This window comes from Pogona vitticeps, chromosome 11, assembly GCF_051106095.1.
Source record: "Pogona vitticeps strain Pit_001003342236 chromosome 11, PviZW2.1, whole genome shotgun sequence".
Lineage (NCBI taxonomy): Eukaryota > Metazoa > Chordata > Lepidosauria > Squamata > Agamidae > Pogona > Pogona vitticeps.
Genome location: NC_135793.1, coordinates 26,540,229 through 26,560,003, shown reverse-complemented (window position 1 = coordinate 26,560,003; position 19,775 = coordinate 26,540,229). Strand labels below are relative to the sequence as shown.

General features: G+C 50.3%; 1 protein-coding gene across 12 annotated transcripts in view; it reads left to right on the top strand.

The window, feature by feature from the left end:
* Nucleotides 1–19,775, top strand: part of LOC110080193 (gamma-aminobutyric acid type A receptor subunit alpha3) — a 43,335-nt gene that overhangs the window by 13,066 nt on the left and 10,494 nt on the right. For 10 of the 12 annotated variants that reach the window (XR_013538743.1, XM_020795904.3, XM_020795902.3 and 7 more), the window contains exons 2-4: nt 5,185–5,315; nt 7,764–7,888; nt 16,344–16,411. Coding sequence is in view for 11 of the 12 variants with exons in the window: in XM_020795904.3 (XP_020651563.3) it covers nt 5,227–5,315; nt 7,764–7,888; nt 16,344–16,411 (282 nt within the window). In the remaining variant the exon portion in view is untranslated. The remainder of the gene's footprint in view (nt 1–5,184; nt 5,316–7,763; nt 7,889–16,343; nt 16,412–19,775) is intronic. The other 2 variants (XM_078380666.1, XM_078380665.1) reach the window with 1 other exon arrangement.

Sequence of the window (19,775 nt, the reverse complement as noted above, 5' to 3'; positions counted from 1 at the left end):
CTTTCTTCGGCTTCCCTGTGTCTCTCCAGCAAAGAAGCCCATCCCATTCGTCTGTGGGTGTTATTTCTGCCAAATATTTACATTCAGTATCTCAACGTACAGACGGAAGCCCTGGCGTAATTATACACACAAAGCGAGACCGTGTAGTAAATACGCCAGCGGTTGCATACGCCCCCCCTTGCTACCAGAAGAGCTGCGAATACTGCCATCGCCGCCCCCCTCCACGGCCCCACTGGCCTCTTGGCCAAAGCCCCCCCCCCACTTCGGGCTCTGCTGTATTGCTTGGCGTGGGAATGTCCCCGAATAATGTCTGTCTGTCTGTCTGTCTGTTTTGCTTACATAGCCTCTCCCCCCCCCCCAGTGGAAGGCGATGTAAAAGGTTCTTCTCCTCCCATTTCGTTGTCCTGACAACCAAACCTGTGAAGGAGATCAGGTTGAGAGGATGTAACTCCCCAAACGCATGGAGTAAGGGCCAAGCAGGGATTTGAACCCACATCCCAAGTCCTAGTCCTGTTTATATGATTCTATGGGTCAGGGATGCTGAAGAGCAGCTGGTCCCAAACACTTCCAATGGCCTGCTGTGAAGGAGAACCTGGCTGGCTGGCTGGCTGTTCCCGCAACTTGTAAAAAGGGGGACTGGACCAGTGGTGTTGGTGTTGGTGGTGAATCTCCTATCCATCCTGTGTTTGGACAGTGCAGCTCCTTCAAGGGTGCCTGGACAAAGTCGAGGTGTCCCTCGCCAACCTGCTCCTCATCTCTTAGTGTTGCTTGCCTGCAGTGGCGGCTTCCTTGTGCTTAATATTAGGACCAGCCTAGGAAAGGGAAACAGAACAGAACACCATTACCCCCAACTTAGAGGTGGGAAGGCTTGCTTTGACAGGGGTACAGAAAGGCTTCATCTATGGGGTGGGGAGTGATGGTGAAGGCCATGGCTGTCCCCGCAGTTTGTGTTTTCTCTCTCTCTCTCTCTCTCTCTCTCTCTCTCTCTCTCTCCTCCCCCATGACAAGTCTATATTGTGCAAAGCGGAGGGACCTCTTAAAAGCCCAGGGACAATATGACCATATTCCTACCTACAGTTCTCCTTTGGAGATGGGAGGAAGGGAAGGGGAGGAAGATGGGGAGTGGATCAGGTAGAAGAGGCCCAAAGTTGTGCAGAGGCTCATGAGTGGCTGTGTTGTGTTGTGTCTGCAGCATTAGGCTGAGGGATGGTGGCAGCAGTCGTGAGTCAGAACTGTTTTGTCTGCAGTGGTGGGGGTTGTGAGATAGTCTACCAGCCGTTGTGGTGCTGAAGTGGCAGCATGCTTGCCAGCAAGGCCTGTGGAGAGGCAGTCAGGCAGCCATAGGTACTCCATGGGATCACTTGAGCATGGTGGTGGGTTATTCTTTTATTGGGTGTAGGCTGGGGTGGAGATATATTACCTTTGATGTGGCTGGGAACAGGTGCCCTTTCCTTGATTAGGGAAGGGCACATGGATTTCAGCTGGGAAAGATTCCTAGAGGAATGCCCTCCCCCGGAGGAGGCACATGTTATACTTCAACAAAGGCCCACTCCTTCATAGGCGTGTGTGGTTTTAAGGCATTAGGTGGCTCTCTGGTTCCCTTGAGGTATGTTGTGTATGGAGCAGAAAAATGTGGCTAGATGGTAGCATTTCAAACGCTGTGGTTCTGCTTCTCAAAAAATTCTTTTGTGGGGGATGCAAGGTGAAATGGAGCCACGTGTTTCTGCTGTTCCCATTTCTGTTCATGGGTGGCTTTATGTCAGATGGCCGGATGTGGTGTCTGCTGCTGGGCATGCCTGTGTCTTTCAGAGCATGGAAGAGCTCATGAGTGTTTTGCCAAGTGAAGAGCAGTTGGGGAGTGCTCAGTCCTCAGCCATACCTAGAGCCAAGGAAGCTTGTCTTTCCAAGACATTAAGGGCAAGGGGATGATGCTTCAGCAGCTAGGCTCTTTTTCACTCAGTTTTACCCAAGTCTAAAGCAAAGAGACATGGATGAGAATGAAAAAATGGGCACGTTCTCCGTACCCCTTTTCTTGACTGCTGTGGCAACCAAAGGTTGAACTCATGGAGCACCGTGGGGGCTGCACGCGACAGCATAGCCCCTTCCCTCCCTCCCTGCTCCCTTGCTACAGGTCTGTGCTATCTCAATGCAGAAACAGAGCATCTTTCCTGCCCTTGTTATTGCCAACCACCTAAAAGGATCGTGGCGGTGACTTTAGGACTAGAGAGGCTTCCCAGAGCTAGTCTAAGCGCTCATTCCCAGGACCAAGTGGGCACTAAGTCTATTTACCATAACTGCTTGGATTCACTTAAGTTGTCCACATGAGGCAGAGGGATCTGTCAAGCTCCCCTCTCCCTGTTGGGCAGGTTGGAAATGGATAAGACCTTCTGACTAGCGCTGCTGCTCTCCTACCTGTTTCCACCTTCTCTCTCAGACAGCCCCTGGAAATGTGAGACTCTGAAGTCCAGCCTTTCTTAACCCACCTTAGGATTTCACTATTCAGATGGATGGATCTTTTGAAAAAGAAAAGGAAAAGAAGAATGCCAACCAAGTTGTCTAATGGGCAGGAAGTAGACTTGGGCCTTGAAGAGAAGAAGCATGGGCAGATTTGATCCAGAAAGGGGGTGGGAAAGGAAATAAGGCTCAGCACTCAGCCCACAAGGCAGAGTACAGATGCTTTCCAGCTCCTTAGGCCCTTGACATTTGAAATTATTAATGGCATAAATTGACATGAATTGCCTCCTCTTGACAAATATGCATATAAACGTTGTGTTCATGAAAATAACGGCAAGGAAGTAGGAAGAGAAAAGACTCGCAGAACTGTTCAGGACTATTGAAAAAACAGTCAGTGAGACTTTTCCTTTTATTATTATAATCTTTTTTTTTAAAGAAACCCAAACCCAAACTGATCCAACCTTTGTCTTTGCTAAACATCTGGCAGAGGCAGAGTGTGAGGTGGATATGTCAAACTGTCTGCTGAGATAATGCTGGAAGGCTTCCTCCTTTGAAAAGGTTCCCAGAGCTTGGCTTTCTTTTTGACAAGCCTCTGAAAATCAGTGCTGGGGGAGAGGGAGGCCTTCCCCCCCCATACCATACAGCTCTGTGGGCCAATCCCCTTCTTTTCAGCCTTTCCTGCCCTTGCTCTGCCGAAATCTCCCTTTCAGGTGGGGCCCCTTCAACATGTGAAGGAGTGGTTGGGGAACCCGAGACAGACATTCCCGTGAGCTGTATTTGAAACACCCACAGATTTGCAAGGCTACCTCACGTGACATCAGGAGTAAAAAACACTTTAAAAAAGGGAAGTACACCACCTGATAATGTTAAAGGAACCATGACTGTATATGATAGGAAGACCCAACCCTCCTAAGACATATAGCCAGGTGAAGCAGTGCCTCACCAACCCCTTTCCTTGCCTCTCACCTGAAGGTGTTCCCGGGGCTAGGCTAGACTGCCTAGTCATGAGAAATGGTCACAGACCTGAAATAAGGGGCTGGCAAAAAGTCTTGGTTGCGAGCATAGAGTGAAAAGTGGAATAACCCATTAGGCACCAGAACCTGGGCAAGTGGTGGGCCTGCCTGCCTGTTTTGCAAATGATCCATTTCAGCTGCTCCATCTTCACTCTTAGCCATTGCACCTGTACCTGCCAGAGTCATCCCCTAAGGGCTGCTGGACCCAAGCAAAGCAGTAGCTGTTGGAAGTGTTATAGCACGAAGGGAACACTGAAGGAGTCCAATCCCCCCCTCTGTGTCTGTGTGCGCGTGTGTATGTGTGTGTGCGTGCGCGCGCATGCACGCGCACTCATGCACATGCTCATCCTACACGGAGGACTTGTTGTTTAGTTGTTAAGTCATGTCTGACTCTTCATGACCCCATGAACCAGGGCATGCCAGGCCCTCCTCTCTCCACTGCCGCCCGGAATTTGGTCAAATTCATGTTTGACACTGTTCAACCTTCGATGACACTGCCCAGCCATCTCATCCTTTGTTGTCCCCTTCTTCTCTCAAGAGTCTCCTCCAGCACCACAATTCAAAGGCATCAATTCTTTCATCGTCAGCCTTCTTGAAGGTCCAGCTCTCACTTCCATACATCACTACTGGAAAAACCATAGCTTTGATGATGTGGACAGGGGAGGACTAGGTATCCTTAACTGTCTGGGCTTTGGAGCTCCTGAACATTGCCTGCAGACACAAAAAGCACCCTCTGCATCCCAACACTTCCCACCATGTCTAATTGGCTCCCACACCACACAGGGCCTGTTTCTTCCTTCTGTTGGGTGACAAGTGCCAGAAAGAATTCTTGAACTTTCAGATGATATTCAAAGCATTGTCACTGACCTGGAGACTAGCAGTGGACACTAACTGGCCCTGAACCATTGACTTCAGAACTTCCCATCTTGCAAGTGAACAGAAGGCTTTGTGGTTGTCAGGTTGTGAGCAGCTGTGGCACACTGTCCTCTCTCTTGAAGGATGTGCCTTTGGCGCAGAGCATCCCCTGCAAGCTCACCACTGTGGATATATTTTGCTGAGATGAGGGCTTTGTGGTCTGCCTAATAATATAAATAAATTGTAAATAAATAAATAAATAAATACATGTTGCCCTAGGTGATTGAATGTGTGAGGGCAAAGGAGATGGACATGTGATGTGGTGGAAACCTAGCAAGAGCCCAAGTTCTCTCTTCTTTCTGTGGCTCTTGGGATGAACCCTCCTGCCAAATGCATCCGTACATTAGGATGATCTTTAATGCCAGCCCACTGAGGCACACAGGATGAGATGCCCCAGAGCATAAAAAGGTGGTTTTCAGACTACAATTCCTCCAGCCAGCAAGGCTGCCAAAAGCTGTAGCCCCAAAACATGACTCCCCCAAAGTCACTGGGGTTAGTTAGCAATCCAGAAGAGCCTTATTGCTCCAGAGCCAGAGAGCTGTGGTTGGCCACTCTCACCTTCTGGATTGGAATGAAACCAGTATGCTTAGCTGGAGAAATGTCTGGGTCTTTGCGGCGTTCTGCTTTCTGACTTTTCAAGTCCTGCTGCTGTGCTCATCTACTCAGAAGGAGGCCTGAGAGAAAACCATGGCAGGGACCTCCAGCACAAGCTGGCCACGGCTGCACCCCTCAGGCCCTCTCTACCCTACATGGATGGAGTGGTTGGCCCTTCCTCAAGATTCCTCCCTTTGTTTCCGGGCAGGTGTGGAAGATCAGCTGGCAGTCCCTGCAGCCTCCTGAAGTGATGGCCCTGAGGAAGGTCTGGCCAGCATCTCCTCTCTGCATTGCCAGTCTTGGGATTTTGCTCACGGCGTGTATTCTTACCACTGAAGGGTAAGATGGCAAGAAGCTGGGGATCCTGTTCTAACTCAAGAAAAGGGTGGGAGGGTGGGTGGGTGGGGTTGGGCCCTCCCTTCTCTGCCACCCTTCCTGCTGGTCTGGGAAAGGGAGCCTGGTGGGGTGCCATGTCTGTTTCAAGATGGAGGGATTGCAGGTCAAAGTCAGGAGAGGAAAGCCACTTCCTACAGGCCACCTTCCCTCTCCCCCTCACCCCAGTTATCTCTGCAAGGCGGGCGGGCGGGCAGGCGGGCAGGCAGGTGACTCTCCTCTCTCCCTCCATCATGGCTTTTGAACTTGCCTAGCTGGGAGGAAAAGCAATCTAGGTCATTTGCCGCAGGGATGCCTTTTATTATGGGCTGGCTTTGCATTTCATTTCTAGTAAGGCCTCATGGCTGGTTGTGCCCACTTTGGAGACTCTCAAGGTATCACAGTCAGAACGCAGCTGAGAAGAAATTTAATAGAGCAGAATGTATTGAGCATATTCAGAAACCACCACCACCCCCAAAAAAAACCAGAACAAGAGGTAAAGCAAAACCATAGTGGCACCTGAGAGGCTACCTGTTATATTCTGACATGAGCCTTTGTGGATAAATCCAGTCCGCCAGACTCTTTGACACTGGAATATAACACTTGGACTTCAAGGTGCCTCTGCGTTTTTGTTTTTTGTTTTCCTTTTGCTTTGCTTTTCTCTGGGTCTGCTTGCACAGAGTGAGGCAGCTTGTTTTCTGAACATGTCAGCATTTATTAAGCATAATGTTTCACTATATTTTTCAAAGAACAGAGACCCAGAGTGGTTACAGACCATAAAGGCAGCAGACCCATGTCCCACGTGTGATTCCCCCAAAACCTGCTGTGGCACAAGGCTGAGGTCTCTGCAGGGAGCTGGCTTTGTCTCTCTCATTCGTTTTTCTGGACCGTCATCTGTCCTTCTGCTGGCATTTGCCCATTCCACTTGTCAGAGAAGGGAAGCAACGTCCAGGACAGAGTCTATTTTCCACCCAGTTTGGAAGAAATTTGTCAGTTGCTCACAGCAGTAGCGGAGCAACATTTCCATGCCTTGAGGACAAGAGCCGGAGTCCTCATTCTCAGTGAGACGTAGGGCTGCCCTCCCTCCGCCCTCCGGCTCTGGTGCATCACAGGACAAAACGCAAACACACAGAAAAACCACCCAAACCATGCCTGGTGTCTGGACCCAGATGGGTGAGAGCTCTGAAAGGAGAAAGACATGCGGGTGAGCAGGCCAAGGAGTCAATGCCCGGGAAGCTCTGTGCCTGGCTGCTTCCAAAGGGAGGCTTCCACGCATGTGCTGATGACATGGCCCTGAGGCACTCTTCTGACTTTGTAGGAAAGAGAGAGCCTCCTTCAGGCTCCTTTGGGCATTTGGGAGTGAAAAAGAAAAAGTGGGCTTTGGGAAGACAGAAGAGGGCGGCGCGCACCGCGCACGCACGGAAGCCCTTGCCCTCTTTGCCTGCCCTTCCGCGGAGGCCCCAGCACCACTTCTCCATGAAGGCTTCTCCTTGAGGCCCCCTGAGTGGTGTGTCTTGCTTCCTCGGCCCCAGCCTGGAACTAACAAGGCCTCTTCTTTTCCTTGGCTCAAGACACCTGGAAGAGGCCAAGAGGCCAAGAGACCCCAGAGTAATGCCTGGCCCTAAGGGTTGTCTTGGTGCAAAAACAAAACAACAACAACAACAATACAAAAAACCAAAAAAAACCCTCCAGCCTCTTCCTCCTCCTCCTCCTCCTCCTCACTTGCACTTGGAGAGTGGTGATCTTCACCAAGTAGTGAATGTTTGACCCTCTTCACATGTTCACAATACAAACTCTGATGGGGTGTGTATGTCTAAACTTTTCCAGAGGAAAAGTTGGGGTGGGGAATGAAGTATCACCAGGCAATTTAACTATAGTCAGAGGCAGAGAAAACAAACATTGACCAAACAAAGGGCAATTAATTACAAATTTCAAGGCCACTGTCAGTAGAAAGCGGGGCAAAGGCTGGAACAAGCCAGCAAAAAGCATGCAATTAAAGTCACAGTTGTCCCTAAAAGCCTCAACAAATGCATCCTGTTCACTCTGGGTGGCCTCCAGCTGCAGTTTAGGGCAAGCTGTTTGGTCACAAATTCAATCGGGGTGGGAGTGGAGAGCAGCAATCTGGAAATCTGACACAGAAGACACTAGAATGTAACCATCCCACAAGTGTTTCATGCAGATTCCCTCTAAAGGTGTGGGAAGTGAAGATCAGGACAGCTGCTGCTGAGCCAGGGGCCTCTGGAGTGTAAACCTCAGAATGTTTCTGGGATTAAAAAAGCAGGATTCTGACCAAGGGGCAGAAGCCATTAAAGCAAGAGAACCCATGGGCGGCTGTTTCTGGGGGTTGCAGGAGGGCGGACTGCCTCCCTGGTGGAGGGCCCCCACTGACTGTATCTTCTCTCCATTCCATGGCAGACTGGCTCAGAAGCATGGGCCAGACATTATTGACGATGACAGCAAGGACAACATCACCATCTTCACACGCATCTTGGACCGGCTGCTGGATGGATATGACAACCGGCTGCGTCCCGGCCTTGGTGGTCAGTTGGAGATTTGCCTGTACTTTGCCTGCTGCTGCTCCTTCCTGCTCCTCCTGGGCATTCCTTCTTAAAGCTGCCCCTCCTGCCACCCCCATTTGCTCCCTGCAGGAAGGAAAGAGACTCTTGCTCAGTCAAAGCCCCTCCTGGGGACAAGCTCTTTGTCCTTTCATCCCCAGAGCCTTTACTTGCCATGGTTTCCTGGGACCCTTACTATCAGCCCAATGGAAAGCCACTTGTCCACTTGCTGTGAGAGTGACAGCCACCTTCCCCAGCCTCCTCTTCCTCCACAACCCTTGAGTAGTTGTTGCATCCCTCTGGGAGGAAGGAAGGGAAGAAAAGTTGGGGTGGGGAAGGGAGTCCACAGTTCACTCTCTCAACAGCCAGGTCTGAAATCTGCAGTCTGGGCAGGTCAAGGAGTGGCAAGATAGCTGCTGATGTTTGGCATCCTGCTCGTTGACAGGCCAGGCCAGGAGGGAAGTCTTGTGATCCCCTGAGGGGTGGTCAGGGAGGCACACGGGGTGGGGTGGGGGTGGGGTGTTGGTGAAGGACTAGAAGCTGGATCTTCCTACATCGCTTGAGCTGCCTCCTGCAAGGCAGTTGAGATACAGCCCCAGCAGCCCCCGCCAACATCGTGCCTTCCAGGCCTGTGGCCACTCAAGAGTTACGTCAGTTTGTGCTGAAAATGGGATTTGGGGCCGGATGCTTCTTTCGCATCCTGTTGTACTTCAGGAATGGTTTGATTGGACAGAGCCAATTTTGTGTACAGAAATGGACTGGGAGTTTGTGGAGCAAGCACCTGGTGTTTCCAGAATGTGGTGCCTGATTGGGAGCAGCCTGGAGGACGTAGAGATGTCTGGCTTTTCCATGAAGTGCCACTGGTCCTTTTAGATCTGGCTCCTCCCCCTCGTTCTGGGTTCAGTTTCTACCTGTGGTCCAATCCCTTGGCTTCCAGATGTTCATGGGCCTGGAGTTCTCCTTCCATTTCTAGGCCCAAACTCCCTTCCCCTCCAAAATCAAATGTGCACCTTGAGAGGATGCCTTCCCACCTCTTGCTTGCATTTTTAAAAATCTACCTCCCACCAGCTTCCCTCTTGCCCAGAGAACAAACCCAAGCAGCTTCTCCTTCTCTTCAGCAAAACAGCTCAGTGGCCATGCCTGGGTGTGTCTGGCAACACACCACTAGGCTTCCAGCTTGCGGCCCCATGGTGCTACCATGGCAACACAGCTGCTCCTGAAAGAGAGAAGGATAGAGAGAGGTGCTGCTGAGAATCCGTGAAAGGGGCTGGTACAGCTTTGTGAAACGGGAGTTTTTTTTAGGGAAGAAAGCTGAGCTGGCTTGAGCTGCCCATGGGAAAGAAGCACCTGCATTTTCATCTGGTCCCACATGAGGGTTGTACCCTACACTCTCTCTCTCTCCTCAGGGTGCTCCGGGTGACAGGAGTTTGTAATGGGCCTCCTCCTCCCTCTCTCATCCTCAGGCCTGACCTCCAGCCCTGCCCCTCAGGGTCCCTCCCCCTCACCAGCATCCTGGTGTTTTTTTTTTTTGGGGGGGGAACTGTTCTTGATAAGGCAACCAGTGCTATTGGGGCTGTTCCTGCTTTGGCATTTCCCTTCTGGGAGGGGCGTAGAAGATGCACACGTTTCCCCAGCTGGGAAAGGAAAGATGACCAATAGGCAACCATGGAGCCAAGGGGGTGGGCAGGGAGGCTGGGGAGGGCCAAGAATGGGTTGGGCTGCCCGGTGCTTCCAGGCTGGGTCCTGGGAGAGCAGCTGCTCTCTGTCAATGGTGCCGGCTTCCCTGATGCAGCCCCTGGGCCATCTTGTGTCCTCCTCTTGGTGCCCTTTGTGCTGTCCCGGGTGGTGGTGCCACTCAAGAGCGTGGCACAGGATTTACATTCAACCCTCCTCCCAGTCACTGTGGTGCTGTGCAAGAGGGAAGGCAGCCCTGACGGGCAAGTAGGCAAACTCTAGCCCAAGAGGCCGTGCTGGCCCTGGTCAGATTTCACAGGGCCACTGTTGAACCTGTCCAAAAGGAAGCAGGACCAAGGGACTCTGTTAGGGCCCCGTCCTTCAGCAGGGGGTCAGGGGTGGGCAAGAGGATGCCGTGGCCCTGCAGATGCTGCTGGGCTCCAACTCCGCAAGAGGCAGTTTTGACAGGCTAGTTCCACCTATCGAATCAGAGGTGTGCTCTGGTTACCTCTAAGGAGCAGAATGTCTTATTTTGGTGTGTGATCAATTTCCTCTTGGATGCTTGCATAAAAGCTTTCAATTTCTTTAGCATCTGTTCCTAGAGCATAGCCTTGAATGACAGTTTTGTTGACAGATTGTCTAAGAAGTCTGATAATATCCTAACTGTCTGTGTTATATCTTGCCTCAGTATTAGAGCCACTCAATTTCTTCTGAGTTTGCCATTTCCAGAGTAAAACACTTTGTAACTGTCTGACTAAAAATGGCCCATTCTGGCCCACTTTAATTCAGTTATACCAATCACTGCAATGCTTAACCTTCCACTTCTTGCTGTACAGTTTCCAATATACCTTGATTTGTACTGCTCATATTCCATGTTCTAATTGTATGTGCTATGTTGTATGAAACTTTCCTTTCACCTCTGTACACATTGGCAACTAGATTTCTTCTCATTTTTAATCTAGTTGGGTCATTAGCATCAGGGCTATTTGTATTTATCCTTTGGTCTTCCCCAGAAGCTAGCTGCTTAAGTGCCTTCTGTCCTGGGAGTCTCATCTTCCAACACTATCTGTTGTTTCATTTTGAATAGTCTGATCATAAGTTTTTTAATGTAAGAAATATTCAGCAGTGATTTACCCCTGTCCTCTGCACAGTATTAACAAGAGTTAGCTTGAGTGTCACTGTCCTTGCATGTGAAAAGTCCTCCACCAGTGTCTGCTTCCACTACTGCTGGTGCCCAGTAGCTGTCCTCCAAGCGTTTCTCCAGCCCCATCACCATTTGAATTATCCATTCTCTTCTGCTGATGCTGCTGTTACTCCTGTAGAGGGTGGCTTTGTCCTGATCTGGTGCCTCGACTGTGATTGTTCCTCCTTGGGTGACCCTGCTAGGAGTCCAGGCTTGTAATGGAGTCTCGCATCCTGATGACCTTGCTCTTGGCTTCAGAGGAGCCAACCCCTAACCATGCTAGGTGTGCATATAGGTGTGGGTGTGGCTATCTCCAGGGCTGTAGGTAGGGCAGGCAACTCGGGCTGTGTCCCTGAGCACCAAGACTGAAAGGGTGCCAACGCCGAGACATGGATATCTTGGTGAGTAGTGAAATGGCCCTATTTGCTTTCCTTTTGTTTGAAAGCATAAATGTTCTTTCCTTTTCTGAGGGTGGCGGGACCCCATCCTGTCCATTTTTTCCCTTGGTGGTTCTCACGCCCCTGCCTGACAAGGCCTCCTCTGTGGAGGCAGGAAATCTGCGGGAGGGTGAGCAACCCCACACCCATCGTTCTGGAGTCCCTTCTCCCTCACGAAATGGCAGGGCCATCACCGTGCCCCTGGTGATCTCCACGAGATAATCGGAGATATGAAGGAGGAAGCCCAAATATTCAGCCTCTCTCTCCTGCCCTCACCCCCAACCCCGTTTTTTCACTGCTGGAGTAAGAATCAGCAGCAGCGACCCACGGGGGATGCAGCAGCTCCTGCGGAGAAAGAGGAACCCCCCCCGCCCATCCCCCCCACCCCTATTGAAAGGAAGGCTCCCTCGCAGTGGGTTTCGGGTGACCCTGAAAGGGAAGGCTGGCTGTGAGTGTCACTGTCGCAGCTCCCACGACTGCCCCAGTTCCCAGGAAGGCCCTGCGGGTGTTGGGGCCACTCCGTCTCTCCCCTACTCCCAGCTCCTCCTCTGAAACCAAGCTGGAAGAAAGCATCTCTTCACTGCTCTTTATCTCATGTAGCATTAATGATATGAGATGCACTTTGCAAGAGAGGAAACCTATAATTAATTTGCCAATCAGAAAAGTGGGTGTGATTTGCAAGAGAGACTGAAGATGTGTAACTGCGGGAGGAGGCAGGCAGATAGAAGATGGTTGGTGGAGCCAGGACAGAAAAAGGAGTAAAGGACCTGCCTTGGTGTTAATGCTCCAGTAGAATTGAGATCATCCCAGGAGAAGTTGAGATGCAGGATCAGAGCCTCATTCAGGAACATCCCTCCCACACCTACACACAGTCATGTTGATTTAGTTGGGCCACAGAGCCCTGTCCTATCTCTCCATGCAGCAGAGGTGGGCAGGAAGGATGCCTGCTGGGGGAAATGGCGTGTCTCTGGAGTAAGGCTTCCTTTCTGTGCAGCCAAGCAAAGAACTCTGTGGGTCCTCAAAGCATAAATCTCTAGGCATCAGCATGGGAGGCAACAAGGAGAAGGCCTCAAGGGAAGCTGTCACTTCTTGCCTTTTGCTGCTGGTGGATGCAGGAGAGAGAGAGAGAGAGAGAGAGAGAGAGAGAGAGAGAGAGAGAGAGAGAGAGAGAGAGAGAGAGAGAGAGAGAATTGCCTTGCTTTCTCTCCACTCCTCTATCTGAGTCTCAGAGGCTTAGGCTTGTGGCTGTCGAGCCAGAGGTTGGGAGTTTGGCCCCCAGCTGTGCCTCCTTGACAGGGACTGGACTCAATGATCTATAAGGTCCCTTCCAGCTATGTAGTTCTATGATGATGATGATGATGATGATGATGATGATGATGATGATGATGATGATGGTACTAGTGTTGAACAACACTGGGCCACCCCTCTTGTCTCTCCTTTCCAGCATAAGATGGGACCATCAGTGAGCACTCTTTGGTGCACTCCATCAACCTTTTTCAAATCCACCTAACATTAGCACCATCTAGTACACATCCTGCCACCTTCTCTACATGAACATCAGTGTCTTACTGAAATCAAGTTACACTACATCCACAGCATTCTGCTGGTCTACCAAGCTTTTTTACTTTGTTTTCTCTAACTCCAATCCTGGAAAAATCATTTCAGACATCAGTACAGTATTTGCCCTCTTAGTAGTGAAAACAGGTGAAAATAATTCGTTCAACTTTTCTGCAACCAGTTTGTCTTCATTCAGACTTCTTTTAATTTTATTGTCATGCAGCTGTCCATCTCACATCCTGTCCTTGCTGCATTTTAAAGGATTCTTCCTTGTTCTTTGCTGCTGGTGTTGACATTCTCCTCCAAATTCCATTCCTCCCTCCCTCCAACTCCCAGCCTCTGGCTCCACGGCCAGATGTCTAGAAAACTGAGCTATCCAACAGTCTTCTGAAAGAGAGCCTGTGCAACAAAATACTTAAAAACTAAGTTGGTCGATTAGTCCACAATTCCTCAGAGACAAGGGGCCTCTCAGTTAGGCTGCTGATTTCTATGTGCAGAGTTTGGTAGGAATGACATGTTTATCATAAGCCACAGCAATGTTTTTTACTGTGTGTTGTCTTTAAAGAGGCGCGAACCTGCTTGCAACACATGTCCTGTTTTCATGCGATTCCTTGCACTAAAGCGAGACATATCATTCCATGGGGCTGGTGGCCAGTGCTGGGGGGGGGGGGGGGCTTCTGACTCCTGGTGGAGCTGGTGTCCTGGCAACTGTTGACAGTTTTCACCTACATAATATGTGGCAAAAAGGAGCTGTTGGAGCTGCTTCCGTCACCCCCCCGCCCCCTGCCAGTATAAGAACAATGTCAGTGGCAAAGTAGTCCAAAAACCTCCCAGTGCTGGCTGGCCAGTGACTTGGTTCTTGCTGAGGTGGGGGGAGGTGGTGGTCCAGTGGCTCTGTTTTAATCACATGTGAAGTGGGTCAGGACTCTGCTGCTCCAGCCTGGCACTGTCAGTGGCTTGGGAGCCTCCTGGCAATGCCTGGCCAGTGGTGTTGGCTGGAAGGGGAGCTCTAAGGCAGTTTAAAAAAGCTTGGGTCAGGCATCATGTGCAGGAGAGGAGAGTTGGCATCATGTGCAGCTACAGGAATGGCTACAAATTCCACCTCTTCCCCTCTCCCCCGTGTGCCGTTTCAGCCTGCCTGCTAGAGGAGTGGGAACAAAGGGGAAATGGGGAAGAAAGATAGGCATTGAGTGTAGAGCATCTCGTGCTTTGGGCTCACTTGTCCAGCCTGGCAGAGGTTGGGATTTTGGGTTTCAGTGGCGAGACAGCCGTACCACCCCGCTTGCCCTCTGGGCAGTGAAGAGCTTGTCCTCCTAGGTTCTCTTTCCTGGAGGAAGTGACGATGCAGCCCGCTATTCTTTTTGCATATCTGAGTGAACCTGTGGGCAGAGGCTAGCCTGGGAGCCCCTTCCTTGACCGTCCTGGCAGGCAAGGGGCCTCCCCTCCAGTGAGTGTAGCACAGCCTTGGGGTGGGCTGTGGGGCCAAAAGAAACACCCAAGCAGCATCCTCAGTGCCTTCAGTTCAAGAGGGATGAGTTGAAGAGGCAGAACGGGAGGGCACGGTGCTATGCGAAGCAGCCTGAAAGAGGAACGGACTGGGAGACAGAGGCCTAGCGAGGGCAGGTCTGACAAAGAGAGATCATCCTGTCCCTTAGGAGAGACAAGGTGAGAGGGACAGCTCTGAGCTCTTTGTTTCATTCAGGTCATCCTGTGGGACCCCCCCCCCCCTTTGCACCCTCTTCTCTCATGTGTTCTCCATCGTCCTTCCTGAGTCTTTCTTTGAAAACAAGTGCCTTCAGTAGCCACTCATTCCTGTGGCCATGGTGGTGAGATGCCACTGAGGTATCCAAACCTTAGAGGGCACTCCCTTCCTCCCCATGTCTTGCACCACCACTTTGTTTTGCTTTGAGTTAAGAGAGATGTTTGTTGCTTGCTTCAGTGTCACCTTCTCAGCTAATAAGGTTGAATTGGTATTTACATCACTTGCTGGAAATATATGCTCACAATCATTCCTGACCTTTTGCATCTGGGCTCGGGAGCTGCAGGGGGCATTTCTTTCTTTCTTTTTTCCTTAGCCTTGGATGAGCTGGTTGTTAGACATGCAAACAGATCTAAGAAACAAACCATGGCAATTTTACCGAGGTTATAAAGCATGTTGTGCTGAGCAAACTACACTTCGGTATTGAAAGGGTTAAGGAAAGGTATTCTCTCTGTGTGGCACTGGACATTTACAAGGCACCTAAATGCCAAGAAGTCTTTGGGTGTGGTGAGATTCTGAGTGGGCAGCAGAGGAATCCTATGATGTCAAAGAGGGCAACCCTGCATCAGAGCCTCTGGAGATGCCAGGCAACTTCTCCTGAGGAGGTGTTGGTGCCATCAGCATTGGCTGAGGCAAGTCAAAGGATCACTCAGAAGAGGTGTATGGGGAAAGTGTGTTGCCTCTTGCATTTATCAGTAGATATAAGCCATTCTCAAAACCACCACCTGGCTTTGGTTGGTCTTTATTTTGAAGGGGATGGACAGCAACTGAGAAGCAGCTCTTTGCATTTAAGCTTGCAATCAGAGCCCTTAAGAATGGACTGTGTCATGGAAGTCTGTGTTGCTAACAGGTACCTGGAGATCCAGAGCCCCATGGAAGCTTGGGGGCATTAAAATAGTTCCCTCCACCTGCCGTCTGTTTGTCTCAGGCCTTTCCCAGCACGTTGTTGTTATTTAGTCTGACTCTTCGTGATCCCATGGACCAAAGCATGCCAGGCCCTCCTGTCTTCCACTGCCTCCCAGAGTTTGGTCAAATTCATGTTGGTAGCTTCAGTGAGCTGTCCATCCATCTCGCCTTCTGTTGTCCCCTTCTCCTCTTGCCTTCACTCTTTCCCAACATCAGAGTCCTTTCCAGGGGGTCTTCTCTTCTCATGAGATGGCCAAAGTATTGGAGCCTCAGCTTCAGGATCTGTCCTTCCAGTGAACACTCAGGGTTGATTTCCTTCAGAATGGATGTTTGATTTCCTTGCAGTCCAGGGGCCTCTCAAGAGTCTCCTCCAGCACCACAATTCAAAGGCATCAATTCTTCGGTGGTCAGCCTTCTTTAGGGTCCAGCTCTCACTTCCATACATTGCTATTGGAAAAACTATAGCTTTGACTATGTGGACTTTTGTTGGCAAGGTGATGTCTCTGCTTTTTAAGATGCTGTCTAGGTTTGTTGTCACTTTCCTCCCAAGAAGCAGGCATCTTTTAATTTCCTTGGCTGCTGTCACCATCAGCAGTGATCATGGAGCCCAAGAAAGGAAAATCTGTCACTGCCTCCACTGCCTCTCCACTGTGACCTGCCCGTCTTGGGTGTCCCTGCATGGCATAGCCCGCAGCTTCTCTGGATTACTCAAGCCCCTTTGCCATGACAAGGCAGCAATCTGTGAAGGGGTCCCAGCACATCGTGGGTGACAATCGAGGGTCATTGAGCAGGACCTCCTTCCCTCCCTCCCTCCCTCTCCCCGCCCGCCCCCCCAACAAACCTAAAGTGGAAATTAGATATTGGGAGCATTTTCTGTGGAAATGCAAACAATCTGTAATCACATCCCTTTCATGTGCCTTTCAGATACTGTCACCGAAGTCAAGACAAACATTTATGTGACAAGCTTTGGGCCGGTTTCAGACACAGATATGGTAAGTGCTCTCTCTCTCTCTCTGTGTGTGTGTGTGTGTGTGTGTGTGTGTGTGTGTGTGTGTGTGTGTGTGTGTGTGCGCGCGCGCGCGCAGATAAGAGATTCCCAAGAGAACAACAAAGACTCTTCTGGCACTTTTAGGACTTCATAAATTTTATTTTGACATCACCTTTCACGAATATCGTGCCACTTGTTCAGATGGACAGAGCGAGATAGTTAAGCCACAGCCCTGTGATGCCGGTTACAGAGAAGGGGCAGAATGGAGATACTTAAGAAAGTGATCATTGTGGTATTTATGCTGTCATAAACTCTCAAAGGGCTGGTTAGTGGGAACTTCCTGGCAGACGGCTACTCTCCAAGGTGCTGAAGCTGCTTTCAAAACTGTGTCTTTTTTTAAGAGCCAGAAGTGACTGTTTTGTCTCATAAACCTGTAGAAAATATGTTTTATAGATGGATAGTAATACAAACTAACTCTCAGAGATGATCTGATTGACTTAGATTAATAGGATAAGAAGCCCTAGTCTTTGTTCAAGCTGCAAGAGACAAAGTTGAACCTCTTCATGCATTCTTGTCTAGCTGTATCTCTTTGGAAGCTGGCCTTGAAATTCTTTTGGTCAAGGATAGTGACCTAGACCTCTGATACTGTATGTCTATAGAGACTGAAGTGCTACCTCACTGCTTTCTGAATATTATTAATTTTTGTCATTTTTATGCCCACCTGTTATTTTGTGCAGAGACTGATCTTTTTGTTGTATATAAAGCCCTATGGTTAGCAAAGTGTGATGTGTATGAAACTGGATAATGAGCAGGTGTATGAGCACTTTATATTGTGGATTATATCATCAGACTCCTTAACGGTGTTAAAGGAACAAGGACACCTTCCCATGTGGACACACCTGGCCAAGTGCCTGGGCAAAGGCCCTTTGTGAGAGTGATGGAACAGGAATCTGTCTGCTAGGGGCAGAGTCCTCCCAGGTCCATGGCACTGGATTGTCCACCCAGTTCCTCCCCATTGTGCACCTACCTGCCTGTGCTCCTTATTCACTGTGCTCTTTTCCAGAAAGGGCTCATAAGGCATGCGTAGAACAAGTTGGCATGTAAGGCCAAGCCTACCTCTTTCATCTGTGGAGAGGAAGGGGCTTCCCCTTTCCTGACCAGTGGGGTCTCTAGCAGCCTGTGGAGCAGACTTTCCTGACCAGTTGCCCTCACTGGCCATCCATGACCGTCAGCTGGGAGTGGTGGCCCAAAGCATCTGGAAGTCACCAAGCTGGCGTGGAGGCGCTCATCCCCACTGGCGCAAAGAGGCATAAGAGGAAAGAGCCTCAGATCCTTTCTTGTGAGAAAATGGGGGCTGGCAGGCCAGGAGGCTGCTGAGGGGAGAGGGCTAATGACAGGCTTGAGGACTGGACCAAGGCCTCTTCCATTTCCACAACAGCTAGCCTAACTAAGGCAGCCACATGTGCTAGCATTGCCCCTTAGCACCCACCCAGCCCAGAAGACCAGGAGGGGCATTTGGAGGCAGAGAAGCCAGAGTCCCTGCCTGTCCTTTGGACTGTCCAGCCTCAACTTCCTCCTTCATCTGTCGTGAGACTGATAATCTCAGGGCCTGCCTGCCTGTTCTCAATTCCCTCCCTTTCCTGATGCCCTCCAAGGGCATGTGCCCGTCTGGCTGAAATTTGGGTTTCAGCTTTTCTGTCTTCAGTGTAACATACTTAATTAATAAATGTGGCTTTTGTTTCAAGTGCTTCTCCTGCTTTACTGTCGGTCCACGTATCTGCACAGCAGTTATTCTGCTACTGAGAGAAATCTTAATCATTTCCCTTCCTCTCCTTGTGAGCATTCACAACAACATGAAGCACAGTCAACTGGGAAAAGGGCAGCAGAAAAGAACTGTCTGTCAATGCCTGAGGATTTGGTAAAAAACAACAACAGAGAGAGAGAGAGAGAGTGTGTGTGTGTGAGAGAGAGACCACATGTGTGACTTGCCTTTCACCTGCAAGTGTCTCTTGTCTGCATTTGTCATGGGGGATTTGCTCCTCCAAAATGCAGGGCAAAAATCAGAATGATGGATCCAGAAGGTGGGGGAACAATTAACGTTTTATAATATTCCAATTTGATGAGTTCCTCATCCAGGGGGACCCTTTTTGGGGCTACTCCCTCTGGGGTGCAAAGTCAATTCCGTCCCAGTCTAGCTGCTTTTCATTTGCCCTGGCTCTCCTTTCTTTCTGTCACAATTCCACTCTCTCTTTCACACCACAGCAAAGAGACTTAATGTATTCCACCATCCAACCCTCAGGGAGTATTTCATAATTACTTCTAAGGTGGAGCATATTTGATTAAGGGAGCATGTATAATGAACTGTGAAGAACGGAGAAATGGAGTAGGAAGGTATTCTCTGCAGTGTGATTTTGCAAAATGTGCCCCATATTCGGAGAAGCACAGAGGGAGTAGAAGAGAGACACACACACCCACCCATGATTTAGTTCCACATATTTGATCCATGGAAAATAAATTTGATGCCACATGCCTGGGGAGGCACCCTGTTCAGGAAAGAAGCTGCCAAGCTCCAGCCGTATCTCCTCCCCTCCCTCAACAACATAAAGAGGGAAGGAAGCCCTCCTTCCTGCTTCCCTACCTCCAGCCACTGGCAGGATCCATCCACTGTGAACCCCACTTTTGTTTCTTGGAATTAGCCTGTAGCCTGGCACAAGGGCATTAACGATACACTCTTCTACGCACACAGACACACACAGACACACACACACAAAATGTCTGGTGGACAGGCAGGGTTCTGAGGGGGAGCCACCCAGTGGTCACAGGGATTTTCTACGGGTAGCTGGAGCAGAGGGCAAGAATCTCCTCCAGGAGTCAGGCTATGCTTCCTGGGCTGGAAAATGGGTGAGTAGCGAGTGAAGGTGGACCCTGTAATCTGGCTACCTGATGGAAGGACCTTCCTGACACCAGTGCCCATTTCGTTCAGTGCATCTGTGGGTGGAATTGCCATGGCTACAGAGAGTAGGGGAGGAGAGGGGAGGGGAGGGGGAGTGAGGTGGGATGCCTGGCTGGCCGTGTCCAGACACGCCTGCATTCCTGGCAGCATCTGCGCTGCTGGGCGCTCCAATGTTGTCATGGTGACTGTAACCATGGGGGGCTGTTGGCCAGAAATTGTGAGTGGACCTTGGGTACCTGCAATGAATCATGGGGGGGGTTGTAAAAAGGCATGGACAACCCCCCATGCTACATTGTGTGTGAGAACTTAGGGGAGAAAGCGGGGATTCTGCTCACATCCACCCCTGCCATGGTTGCCCTGGACCTGGTCTTTTTGGGGTGATTGGAAAGAAATGGCTTGTTGCTGGCAACATTTT